Source organism: Harpia harpyja, chromosome 8 (assembly GCF_026419915.1).
Source record: "Harpia harpyja isolate bHarHar1 chromosome 8, bHarHar1 primary haplotype, whole genome shotgun sequence".
NCBI lineage: Eukaryota > Metazoa > Chordata > Aves > Accipitriformes > Accipitridae > Harpia > Harpia harpyja.
In genome coordinates, this window is record NC_068947.1 from 49159769 (window position 1) to 49172693 (window position 12925).

Sequence of the window (12925 nt, forward strand, 5' to 3'; positions counted from 1 at the left end):
AACCTTGCATTTGGTGTCAGTTTTGCTGTTAAATGGCAGACAAAATCCAGCAGAGAGGGTTACAAATGGGGGTGGGAGGGGTGGGTGTCTCAGCATGGTCAGTTTTCATCATGGAGTGACATTACGGCTTGCTAGCCTGGATTTTCTTCCCATTTTTCTAGCACCTGCCTGAAGCTCCTACAGACAGTAAGGCTCATCTTCCCCAGCTGCTCAGGCTGGGAGGCAGGGCGCTGGGGACATTTGGGTCTCTACGAGAGCCGTCATGAGTAAACTTCTCTTAAGCATGGGGAGCTTTCTGTTTCCCTAGCTGGCAGCAGGGGAAGTACAAAACTCAAGCAATGCAAGGAGGAGAGCAACTGGAGAGGATGGGGGAACGTCCCTCACGCAATCTACACTTCTCCGCTGTTTCTCTCCTACTCTCTTTAAAGCTGCAGTTCATGTTGATGGTCAGAACATGGTTGATGTAATGATGATGATTTTACATCCCAAAATGTTAGGGTTTTATTTTTGCAGCCAGCAGGAGGAGATGGCAAAAGTCTAGGGTATTTCCCCAAAAGCTTTGAATCCTTATGCAGGACTCATGCCTTCACGCTACGGTTGACTTCTCTGTTGTTCGAGCTGGTGGGCAGTTTGTTGGAGAGCAGAGGGGGTTATCTCTCCTTCCTATTGCTGTGCTGTCTCCTCTAGCATCCCCTTGCATACCCCACTAGTAACATTTTGGGTTCTTGCATAATTCAGGCTGGTGAATTAGGGGTCCTGAAGCATCACGGTGACCAAAGAGAAGGGGCAGAAACCTGCTGAGCAGCTGCCGCTAGAAAAGCCACCCTGCTGGCAGCAGGGACCAGTCCCACCTTCCTGCCCTTTTCCACCACCTGAGCTGCCCAGAGAGGCTGTTTATTGCTGAACCTGCCCTCCCAGGGGGGTCATTGCTCCTTGGACTAAAAGGCAAGTCCCCAAATATGGAACACCCAAAGGTCACTCCCGCGGAGGTGGCTTTCACAGGTAACGCTCCAAGAACGCCACCCCGGGGCTTTAATTGCCGCGCGGCCGCTCAGCCCGGTCAGACGTACGATGTGCTTTTTGGCTGCCTCCCTAAAGGTTTTGCATAGTTAGGGCCGTATTTTTATCTGCACCGGGCATCCCTAATTTTAGCCAGCTGTAAGCCAAAGCGCAGCCTCCCCAGCCACGAGCTAACGGGGGGGCGATGCCTGTGCCACTGAGCACCCATGGGTGCGGGGGCCACCTGCCGCTGCTCACGGCCGGTCCTCGCTGGCTCTGCATCACAGACGTTTTGCCAACTCAGCTGGGCAGCTTGCCCACCCAGGACAGCCCGGGGCGTGCGTGGGTGCGTGCGTGGGCTGACCCAGGTTGTGGGGTCTGGGACGGTGCCTGGGGGCCGCCCTGCTAAGCTCCTCTTCGACAAAACTTTACTCCATAACATGGTTCAGTAACATGGTTTGGTGGGCATGGATGATGGTTGGACTCGATGATCTTGAAGGTCTTTTCCAACCTAAATGATTCTATGATTCTATGAAAACAGAGACCAGAGGTGCAATCTGGGGGCTGTCCTTGACAAAGGTGAGACCATCGCTGCCTTCTTGTCTTTCTGGCCTCAGAGAGTCTGCTTTGAAACCGAAAGCTGGATGCTGACGTGAAGCCCGTGCAGGGCACAAGCTGGCTCCTTTCAGTAGGCGCTGGAGGAGGGAAGCATGCTTGATATTCAGCCCGGTCACCTCCGCAGACCATTGCCCATGTCATTCCTACGCCTCCAGCTCCCAGGAACAAGCCAGATTTCTCGAGTTTCTGACCGAGTGGGTGTAAGCCAGTGCCTCTGAAACCCTGGAGATTCCAGGATGCTGCAGGCGAGAGCCAGGAGCTCCCACCCTGCATCCACGGGACGGATCAGCGAGGGGGGGGCCCTGTGGGAATGGAGGGGTCCTTGAGACAAGAAAGGCCTTTTACCCAAGGAGTGAGCAGAGAGAAATAAGAACTGAGGAAAGCTTTAAAAATACACAGCCCCCTTTGCGCAGGGTTCGAGGTATCAGAGGTCTGCTAGCTGACGGCGGTCCCTCTCCTGCCAGGGCCGCACAGGGTTCCCAGAAAAAGGACGTATCATGTACGGCAGCTTCGCCAAAGCTGTGCCAGAGAGCGCACAGGAATGAGCACCATCAGCACTGCTTAGGAGAGAGCACTGGCCGTCCCGGGGAGCCAGGGAGGGGAGGAGCGAACGCCTGCTCTGCGGGCCCCCCCCCGGGAATTCAGCTCTTCACTGTCACTGCTCGTTCTATTTCCTCGGGCAAGGTTTTTTCTCATGTATGTAGGTAAATCCCAATGTGCAAAGGAAAATAAAAAAGGAGAACTTGGACCTTGCTAAGTCACTTCTTTCCTAGGCCATATATTGCTTGCCTGGGTGCCTGTTATTTCAGGACAGAGGCTGCAAAAGGACATCCTTGGCCATCAAACCCGAGACCATGTCATTCAATCTCTGTCACAACCTGGTCAATGTCCATTTAAAACTCATTGGGCTGTTCTCCCCTTGACGTCTTCCTTCTCTGGTGATAAGGGACTTCCTAGTTTCCAGACTTGGTTTATTCATAGCCCATTTGTCCTTAGGCTTTGTGCTTAAATAGCTCTTCTCCCTCTTGGGTGTTTAAAGAGAATTATCGTATCCCCTTTACATTCTCCCCACAAATGAAGCTTAGGCATGAAGGAAGGGCAGTCACGGGTTTTGATTAGTTCGGGTTTAGATGAAGGGCACTGGCAGACCAAGTTCTGGAGTAAGGTCATGGTGGGCGAGCATGGCATGGCCCACCGTGCCCCCTCTGCCTCGCAGAGCGACAGCTGCCCCAGCCCGCGGGCAGGCTCCTGAGAAATGTCAAAGTCCGGGGCAGAGAACATGAAATGATAACTATAAATGCCACACATGTCCACTGAGTAGGCGAGTGTGAGCTCAAGCTAGTCCTTTTGAGGCCCCCCCACTCAGGACGGGGCAAAGGCACCTCATTATACAAGAGTGAGACCCTGCCTCCTGGGAACCAGCCCAGCAGGAAGGCACTGGGAACCCTCGCTGGCACTTTTTTGGGGAGCTGACTAGCGTGGCAGGATGGCCTAGACCTAAGAGGATGGGCTTTTCAACATTTTTCCCCAATTGCGTTTCTGAAGGGAGGAATGACACAGAAGGAGTCTCCGTGCGGCTTAAGGTCAGGCATGGCACATACAGATGTTGGCTGCAACAGCTGGACAGCGAGAAGAGCTCCTCACTTCAGGGCCAAGAAAGCAAAGCCTAAGCAGCCTTGTCCTCGCGCTGTGTCAGCAGGTGAACACAAGCCCACAGGGGTCTGCCATGTCTCCGGGTGACATTTGGATAAAAGTTGGGTCTCTGGATGAAACTAGCTTTAGACCCTGGGATTTGGGTCTCTGCTCTGAGAACTGCTGTCAGTCCACCTCTCTCAGATCATACTTTAGCTGCTGAGAAAGGTGCCTTTCAAAGAGCGGTATAGCATTGAAAGTGGGGGTTTATGCTAGATGCTGCTCATGCAGCCAGTCCAAACTCACTGCTGGGAAATGACGGAGGGACTTCAAAGAAAGAAACTGGGCAGTAACAGGTAAAGCAGCCTTGGAAATTGTTTCTGCCACCGTTATACAGAAAGACCAAAGCACATACTTGTTCCTGGATGTCAATGTGCCCATCTGTGAAATGGGGAGCTCTCTGTAACTTGTTTTTGTGACTGGCATGTCAGTGAGTGAAATCCTCCCAGGTGCTACTGCTAAAAATCAGTGCTCTGCTGGCTGTTGATGAATTGAGACATACTTACATGGTCTCAAGGGCAAACTAATCAGTGCACACTTTTTCCTTTTCTTTCCCTTCCTTCCTTATTTTTGCATTAACTTATCTATACTGGAAGCCACTGCTTTAGTAGCCATGGAAACCAAAACACCTCTTTTATTACAGGTATGTATAAGGCACTTGTACTGTAGGCTTCTGCACATACCTATCCAGCCAGGTGTGCCTCGTCTCTCACCCTGAGGATTTGTTCTGTAGATACCCAGAGACCTGACAGTTTCTGTGACACTCAGTGAACATGTCTTGTATAATGTGTCTACCCAGCCCAGGAAATTGTGTTGAGGCACTGTCTCATGAACATGCCCATTTTCAAAGAAAAAGATGGAAATCTGAGTTCTGTGAAACAAACAGAGAAGGATGCTTAAAGAAAAGACTTGGCTTTATATTTGTATTTGTACTCTACCTAGAGATGGGGATAAATGAGGATCTTGTCTCCTGGTTCCTATGAATTTCTGGGATAAACTACACAGACCTAAACTTGTAAATCTTTTTTCTGTGTTGCATCAGAAGCAGAGAAGGACTTTTTGCTATATACTACATGGCTCTGAACTCTCATGGGAACATCTGCTCTCAAGAGATTTCAAGACCATGTGGGTGGAACTACCCCAAACCCAGCTGACCTTGCACCAGTTTTTCCATCCTGAGCTGAAAGCTGCAGTAGTTTCAACACCTGAAAATAAATCCTTGCTCTCAAGTGAACCGGTAGGTAGACCTTACACCCAATTTAACCCTTGCCTTTTACTGGATTCAAAATCTATCTTTCCCTCTCACACCACAGCTACTGGCTGTGGTTGGGCATTGGGAGGATCTCATGCAATGTAATCTCAGGGATTTATGTTCCCAGGTTTGTAGGAAAAATTTTCCCATGTGTTACAGAATTGGCCAAATATGTTAAGGAGCTTCACTTTGTTCTGCCATTTACTGCTAGAGGCTGGGCTGATCCTAGACCTCATCTGGAAAGGGGAGTACCATGTCCCTCTTCTCCTACCTCTAATCAGACTGGTTTGTGCTAGGGCAGTTCTCCTTGAATTTTCAGCCCAGGGGCACTGTTGCATTGAAGGGCCTAAAATATCTGGGCTTGACGAACGTCTTTTTTTTTAAAGATATTACACATGCACACAGATGACAAGGCAAGAATGACAGGGGAGCCAGGACCGAGTGAGTTTCAGCAGGGGACACAGTAATGGAGACGATGGTCTGCATTGCAGGCAGCCTGCTATGGTAGTGAGCCAAGCTCAGATGCTGGAGAGAGCTTCTCAAGTGCAAAAGGAAAGCCCCTAACCCCACTGCTCATTATTCTTGTTACATGATTCCTAAAGACAGGGGCCAGCCCACTGGAAAGCAGAACTATCCCGATATTTAGGAGGTTCAGAAATGAGAGGGAGAGGGGAGAAGGTCTGAGAAGTGGTGGTATGAAACAGGACGAAATATAGTAGGGGAGCTAAGGAGGAGAAGAAAAGCAGAACAGATATTTCTCAGCTTCACTGCTTTGGTCTTTTCCTCTTTTGCCCCTTCTTCATTAGAGCTGAGACCTTTTAGGACAAGTAGCTTTTTTTCTTACTTGTCTGTTAAACACTTATTGTGAAGCCTTGTGCCTGGCTGTTTCATTTTCTTCTTCACTGTGCTCAGCTCACAAGGCATGCAGGGCTCTTGTAAACATCACCACAGAGTAGGAATAGCTACTGTTAGCTCTGGGACAGCCTGCTTCAACCTCTCCATTGCCCTGTACAGAGGCTTTTCCCTACTCCAGCTGCAGGTGCTTTTCAGTAGTCAGTGGTGCAGAGTGGAGTCACAGGAGAAAGGCAAGCAAAGGAGAAGAACCCAAGCTGTGAAGCACCCTGTGCTCATGCTGTCTCTGCCCTGGGTTTCTGTCTTATTACAATCCTTACCCGATCCTTTTCCACCCTAGCCGGAAAGTAGTAGGCAGCTTGCATCTCCGATCATTGCTTTGACTATTTTCCTGACAGACTAACCCAACAGCCCCCAGCTTTCCCACCCTGACCTGAGGGGCTGGCAGTGCCATCCTTGGAGCTGTTGTCGTGCACAAAGGATGGTCCAAAGAAGCTGCTGTTGCTCCCAGATGGGCTCGGTTGTCCCCAGACCGTGTCCTCACCAGGTGGCACCCAACAGTGTAGGTGGCAAAAGCTGTCAGGGCTGCTTCACGGTGGTCTTCACCCTCATTCCCTTTCTAAACTGGAAAGGGACCCCGAGCTGCGGGGCAATCTGGTCACAGTTCCCAGTACCCCTGGGTGCGGGGAGCTGAAGACGCCGTGTGCTGTCCCACTGTAATATCAGCTTAATGATGGCATCCCTTTTCTGGTGACAGCTGGTGTGCTTTGACAGTGTCAGTCTGTCCTGCATGCTGGGTTTTTGTCCTGGGAAGGAAATTTTCCCTGTTATATCACTTTCTCTTCAGCCTGCTGTTTGTAGTTATGGTTTGGTAAAGTCCTTAAATATGTGCTTAGCTTTACTCATGGGCTGTCAGGTTTTCAGCTAGATTTTCTAAGGATATGAGACCTGTGTGATTCTCTTCTCTCTCCCCCCAGGTCTGTCTGCCAGCTGCCTCCCCTTCCCTAATAATTTTTCTAGCTATTGGCCCTTTTCGGCTAAATTTTCCAGAGGCAGGGATCTCAGCATAAAAAAGTCATTGCAAGTTTTGTGAAGAGCAAGGACTTGAAAGGGAAGAGACTAAAGTGCTCTGAAAGAAGGAAATGTCATCACATGAGCTCAACCCCTGTTAGAAACCAGAGGACCCAGGTAAGAGAGACCCTCACGGGCTCCTCACTCGTGGGAAAATCCCCAGTCAGAGCTTGTTACTGACCATGAGCTACATATTTCAAGGAAAACATGCTCGTGGTCAAGGGACAACATATTTCTAGGTTGGAGGAGTGTTTGTCTGCAACCATCTTGCCCTTCTTGGGTGCTTTGTAGCTGTGGATTTTTTCCAAGTGCTGAAGCCTGAGCTGGTGGATGGATCTATAGTCAAGAAGGAACTGGTCAACCCTGCTGAGACTTTTGCTGGCTTCAGCAATGTGCCATGCTATCTGGGCACACCTGGGAGTTTCTCCTAGCAAATTTGCAGGAACCCAGGCATTGGATCTCTCTTGTTCTTTTCTTGGTGTCTAAGATATTTCTTCAGGTCTCTGGTCTTTGGAATTATAAATTTCTTATCAGGTACATGTGGGAGAAACAGAAAGGGTAGACATTTGGGTTTTTTCTGGACTTAACAACCATTAAGCCCATTCCCTTCCATATGCACACACACTCATGTTCATCAGGCAATAGGACATAACAACCCTTAACCACCCAGGTCAGATCTTTGCTTAGCTCCACATCTGCCTGTGTTTTGGATGAAGGCTCCCTATTATTCCTAGTGATGGAGACCAGTGCTATTTTATGGATGGGAGGCTAAAGACATGATGTTTCCCAGGCTGCGGAAGCAGCACCTCTTGTTGTAAGTCAGTAGGTAAATTCTCAGTACAGTAAGATGGAAAAACATGAGATGCTCCAGAAAGGCATCTTACCACAGGCAGCACCCTGTGCCGGGAACCCCCCAAGCTGGCCGGCAGCGAACACCAAGGGCTGGAGCGTTTGCCTCGTAAGATGCCTTATTTCAGGCATAAAGGACCTTCAGCACTCAGAGCCCTGAATCCTCTACTGAAATTAGATACATAAAGCCCTCCTGAGTGAACTTTTCTCAGGTTTGGCTGGAAGAAGAGGCCCTGTCACTGCTCCTGTGCCTACCCAGCACCTCACTACTCCGAGTACTTGCTCGAATTATGGGAGAGCTGGGTTCAGCTGCTGACTGCCTCCAGGGAGACTGGTCCCAGGCAGTTCATCTCCCGGGTGAACGGCTCCACACCTCAGCCATGGAGCCACTCCAGGCTTTTCTTTCCCTCTCCCTGTCCTGGTGCAGTGAAGTCCCACAGCTGGATGAGGTCCGGCAGGGGAGATTGAGAGTGACCCCCATGGCACAACACGTTCTGGTTTGAGGTGAGGGAGGTGAACGCCGTCACAAGAGGGAGCAGATTACAACCCCTGGCTTGCCCACTCCTTTCACGAGTACTCCCATGGTTGAGTTAGTACAGAAACTGGGAGCATTAGCACCTTGCTGGGCTGTGTCCCATGAGGGATAAGACACATCCTATCTTCTCTGTTGCCTTCTGAGACCCTCTCCTTGTCCGATTCCCCCAAGTGACAGAGGCAAAGGAGTGCTCAGTCTGCAGATTGCTCTTGTGCTTGGGCTGTCAGATTGCTGCTGCTGCAGTTCCCAGTCCAAGGGGGGGACTGTGAAACTTCGAGACATGCACTGAATCAGCATTACAAGTACTTGGGAAATTTTGAGGTCAAAGCCACAAGTGCCAGTTGCTCTGTGGCATGGTTAGCCGGTAGCTGAGCGTTAGTGGACTGAAACACTACAATTATATAAAGTCTGCTGCAGATCTAATCCTCAATCTCTTGCCCAAGGTCACATAAGAAGTCCATGGCAGAGAGGCAAATGGAAACCAAATCACCAGAGTCCTAAGCTAATGTACTCGCTGCTGAATCAAACCCTGCAAAATAAAAGCTTTAAGCCAGATTGTATTGTAGCCATCGCACCCTTGATATGGCTGGTTGTTAACATGCGTATAGGTGTCATGGGGACTAAAACTGATAGTACCCAACAGATACCTGCTTCTGTCAGATTTCTATAAATATGTATTTAGCAACTGCTTGCCATCTCTTGAGCATGAAATAGCTATCCTATTAAATAACAATGCAATTATACTACCAACCATAAACATTTCAACTGGAGTTCCAGTGTTATTTTTTTCTTTTCTTTGTCAAATGTTATTTTATTGCTCACCTGGAACAAGTAACTGTCTCCTGACAGGTGAGTAAAATCTGGTTAGTTTTTGAATCTTTCTTGTTGTCAGGCTTGCTGAGGAGGTCAGTAGATGTTGAACTTGACATTAGACTTTTTCAGGTCCTAGCCCTCAGCGAGTGTATTTTCTAATTCACATTTGCTATACTCCTAGGGGTGCAATGTATGTTCTCTCTGGATCTGAAAAATAAAGCTTATGTGTTTCTTCTGCAATTCTCACTTTCTTTCTAAATGTGTCTTTTAGTTAAGAGGGAATATTTCTAAGCCCCTGGTAGGAAACAAGCACCTGACAATCCAGGCTTGCAGCTGTATGATTCCCTAGATTACAGCTACACTACAAGAAAGAATGCTGTGAATCTACTTCACAATTTTTACCATGATTTATTTTACTGAGGATTAATTAATCATTCTTTCACCAAAGAATTAACAACACTTTTTTTCCAGCACAGAAGTGAATGGTTGCATTAACAAGAGGCTACAGACTGATTCCAAGCAGGCAATCAAGTGTCAGAAAAACAAAAAGGGATTTAATGCTGCACCAACGGGGAGCTTTTGAGATGGGGAGCTAGGATGCCCATTTGCAGCACAGTTTGCTAATGCTTCTTGGCTGATTACTCCTAGTGGGACAGAAAATGGGACTGAATCCAGAATACAAGGGGGATACTGGCTTGCACAGAATGAGAAAGGATCTAAAAATGTCAAGCTTCGGACTCAGGTCTGTGTTGAGATTTGGGACAGCTGAGCTGAGCTGAGTTCATGTTGCTGAGGTTTGCAAGGTTACTGGCTATTGCCTGGGTTTCTGACGCACAATACAGAAAGGCCATTTCCCAGCAAACAACTCGGAAAAGCACAACAGAGGCTTTTTCCTGGGCTTTGCAGAACTCAGGGGGTAACTCAAACCCAGGCAAACAAACCCAAATTTTTGGGTGCTCTCCCGCCCGTCACCGGCTCTACACAAGACCCTTGGACTGTCCTGTCCCGTGGCTCCTCTCCACAGCTCCAGACAGCGCTGTGGTATCGACCCCGGCTGGGACATGCGGCGGCACTTACCTCCAGGACCATCTCCGTCATCTGGAACTGCTTCTGGGAGACCTTGTCAGAGCTCACGGGCTCGTGGAAGAGTAGGCAGAGCATGTCGTACTTCTTCAGGGCCTGCTTGTAATTCTTCTCGTTCAGGTCGATCACTCGGTCTTTCCCATCGTAAGTGGGGAAATTCAGTCCCTCTTCTGCTTTGCAGAAGAAAAGCAGGTAAAAACCTGCAAGGATCCAGCAAGTCGCCTTCATAGGGGAGCCCTTGGAGTGCAGCAGAGGGGAGGTAAATGTCCCTCTCCTTCTTAATTTGGGAAGAGGGGGAGACCAAAGGCTCCAGGTGAAGTTCAAACCGAGTTTCTCTTTCTGCTGCCTTCCTAGTGATCAGCCCAAACGCTGCAAGGCTGGTGGGGAGCAGCAAACTTTGCTGTCCTGAGCTTACAACAAAGAGACAGACAGGAGAAGCTGTCAGGCCAAGCCCTGGATACCTTACATAGCTGTGTCCAGCTCCCGTGTCATTAGGAACTCCATTTTTAGGAAGCAGTTGTTTCAGGCTAAAAATAAACCCTGCAATGAATAAAAAGGACAGATATGACACCATTGAGGGACTTGCTGGCACTCTGCATCATCTGAGAGAGAGGGAGCGAGCGAGAGGGAGGGAGTGGAAGATGTCGATGCTGGGAATACGCGGGCAGGGTTTGCGAAGGGGCAGGCTTCACTTGTACAGAGAACCGAGGCACAGCCTGTCCTACTAGGGCTTAACAAAAATAGAAGGTATTTACTGCATTTTTTAATAAGGGTATCTCTCTTTGTAACCCCTCGGGCATCACAGTGATTAGGCTTTGGATAACAGATCTCGGGTTAAACGGTTTCAGAGACTCATCTGCACTGCTGGAGGAGAAGTCTCGTTTCCTCCGCAGCAAAGGAGGTGAGCGCTCGTGGGACTCCCTGCCTGCGGCATCGGCCGGAGCTGCCGGCTGACATTCAAGCTCTTTTCTGAAGCACCTTCTCTGCTTGCAGGGTACCAGGAGAATCGCTGGCCCTTGGACCTGTAATCCCAAAGCAGAAGGCAGCTTACATTGCAACCTCCCACGCCCACAGCAGCTACCGAGCCACATACATTGCCGGCGAGTGGTTAAAACCTTATCATGCTAAAGGGGATGAAGGGCAGGAGGCAGGGCTCTCATCAAGATCATGGACAGATGCCACCATTACTGCTGGCCTCCAAGCCGATGGGACCTCCCTGCTGGCCCCGAGGGTTTTTTTTTTCCCACAACCCTGTTGCATTTCCCAGCAAGCGGTCCCGCATATTCCTTCCTCTTCGTTTCCTGGGAACGATGACCCGTTCCCCTTTCCCCGGGAGCTCAGGACCGGCTGCCGCTTTGCTGCCTGGCGCTGCTGGGGGGGGAGAACGGTTCGGTGGCACGCTCTTTCAACTCTTCCCCTTCTCTGACCGGGTTGTCACCGCTGCCCCATGACTGGCAGCGACAGGCAGGTGGAGGAAGGCCAGCTGGCCGCAAGCCAGCACCAGAGCTGGCGCGGATCCGCCGGAGAAGGCACGATGAGGGGCTGGTGGAGATGAGCTTGACAGCGGACAGGGATCTTCCCCCCCCCCCCCCCACCGCCAAAGTGATGTGCAGACATGTGGCCTTATCAGGCCAACTCCTTGCGTGTTGCTCCATCGCAGCCTTGCTCCATCCAGAGCAGGGAAGAGATGATGTCCCTTCTTGGTGCATGCAACTCTCTCCCCAACCAGCTGTTCCCATTGTATGGCTGGGATATTTCAATGTTTGGGGCGAAAGACGAGCATTTACTTAGCAATTATACCCATCTCCGGGGTGACTTAGGAGCACACGTCCCCTCGGCTTTCACTTCCAACCTGAACAGCCCATGACGTACTGACTGCAGCTCTGTGGGCGACAGTTTCCAAGTCCGTCTTATTTCCAAAGCCTCTTCTTAGTTTCTGGCCATGCCTTTTCAAAAGTTCAATATTTGCCTGCAACTTGATGTCCTAATGATGAAGCCTGAGAAATCTGGGTAGAAGCCAGAGCAAGGCAGCCTCAGAAATTCACTCCCTACTGAGGCACCCTTCAAGGATGGTCATTTTTGGAGGGAGATGTGACAAACCTGGATACGTCTGATTGCTTTTAGTGTGAGACGCAAGACTTGTGTCACAGTGGGTGGCATTGGCTGGCTGGGCTTTTGCTGAATGGTTAGGTTGTAAAATGCACAACCGAGTTTGTGGGATGACCAGGCACACACCAGGCTGGTTGGTTGCCTTTGAAGTATCCCATGGATTTGGGGTGCAGAAGCAGGCTTCCACAGGCATCAGAGTGTGTTTTAAAGCAGGCACACATCAGACAGGGCTGTAAAAATGAAAGGTGCACAGCTACTTCAAAATTGGTTTCCCAGGATCCTGCCCTCTTTTTATTCTTGTAGATCTTCACCAATTGCTCCACTTTCATATCGCTCAAGCTATTTTTGAGGCACTTTCTCTCTACTCTGAATAACTTTTTAATCTGCCTAAAAATAGATACAATCCAATTTTCATTTTCTCCTCTTTTTGCTATCAAAAAGGGAACAAAAAGGCTTTTTATTCACAAAAAGTGTTGCCTCGTTAGCCCCAGACCCATCTATTTTATCTGTCTGTGGCATGAGTAGCAAAGATCTGTGACTGTTAGGCTTCACCTCTGCTCCAAAGGGAATTCCTCCAGCAGATTGACACTGGATGTCACGGTCACCAGAGAGTCCATCCCTTTGTCCCTCCAGTCAGATCCTCAGTGGGACTGTTAGTGCTAAATCCAGTGGGCATTTTCTGTGGTCTTCTAGCTCTAGCTACTTCTATTTGAAACTCAGGATACCTTGTTCACTAAGTCAGAAGTGTTTTAAATGGCTGTATGCTTCCCAGGAGGCAGATTTTGTGTGTTTGACTTAGAAAGGGATGAACCGGTGAAGACGTTCAGGATGAATTCCTCAAAATCTGAACAACTGCCTCAATCACCTGAATTTCTTAATTCTAAGGAACTTTAGTCAAAGCAGTTGTTCCCCTTGTAACCCTGCCGATACAGACCTGAAATCCTGGATTCACATGTTTTGGGATGTTCAGAACAGCAGTTAAATACTTGAGTCTGAACAGAGCTGCTTTTTTCCCTGCGGGGGGGCCTGTAGGATGCCAGTAGCATCGCTGG

At 49.4% G+C, this 12925-nt stretch overlaps 1 protein-coding gene and 1 long non-coding RNA gene across 2 annotated transcripts in view; one reads left to right on the top strand and one right to left on the bottom strand.

Moving 5' to 3' along the window:
* Positions 1 to 10201, bottom strand: part of CASQ2 (calsequestrin 2) — a 34431-nt gene extending 24230 nt beyond the window's left edge. The window contains exon 1 of the mRNA XM_052794180.1: positions 9759 to 10201. Within this exon, the coding sequence (XP_052650140.1) occupies positions 9759 to 9992 (234 nt within the window). The 5' untranslated portion in view covers positions 9993 to 10201. The remainder of the gene's footprint in view (positions 1 to 9758) is intronic.
* LOC128144851 (uncharacterized) overlaps positions 1 to 12925 on the top strand; it is a 48183-nt gene that overhangs the window by 9068 nt on the left and 26190 nt on the right. The window lies entirely within an intron of this gene.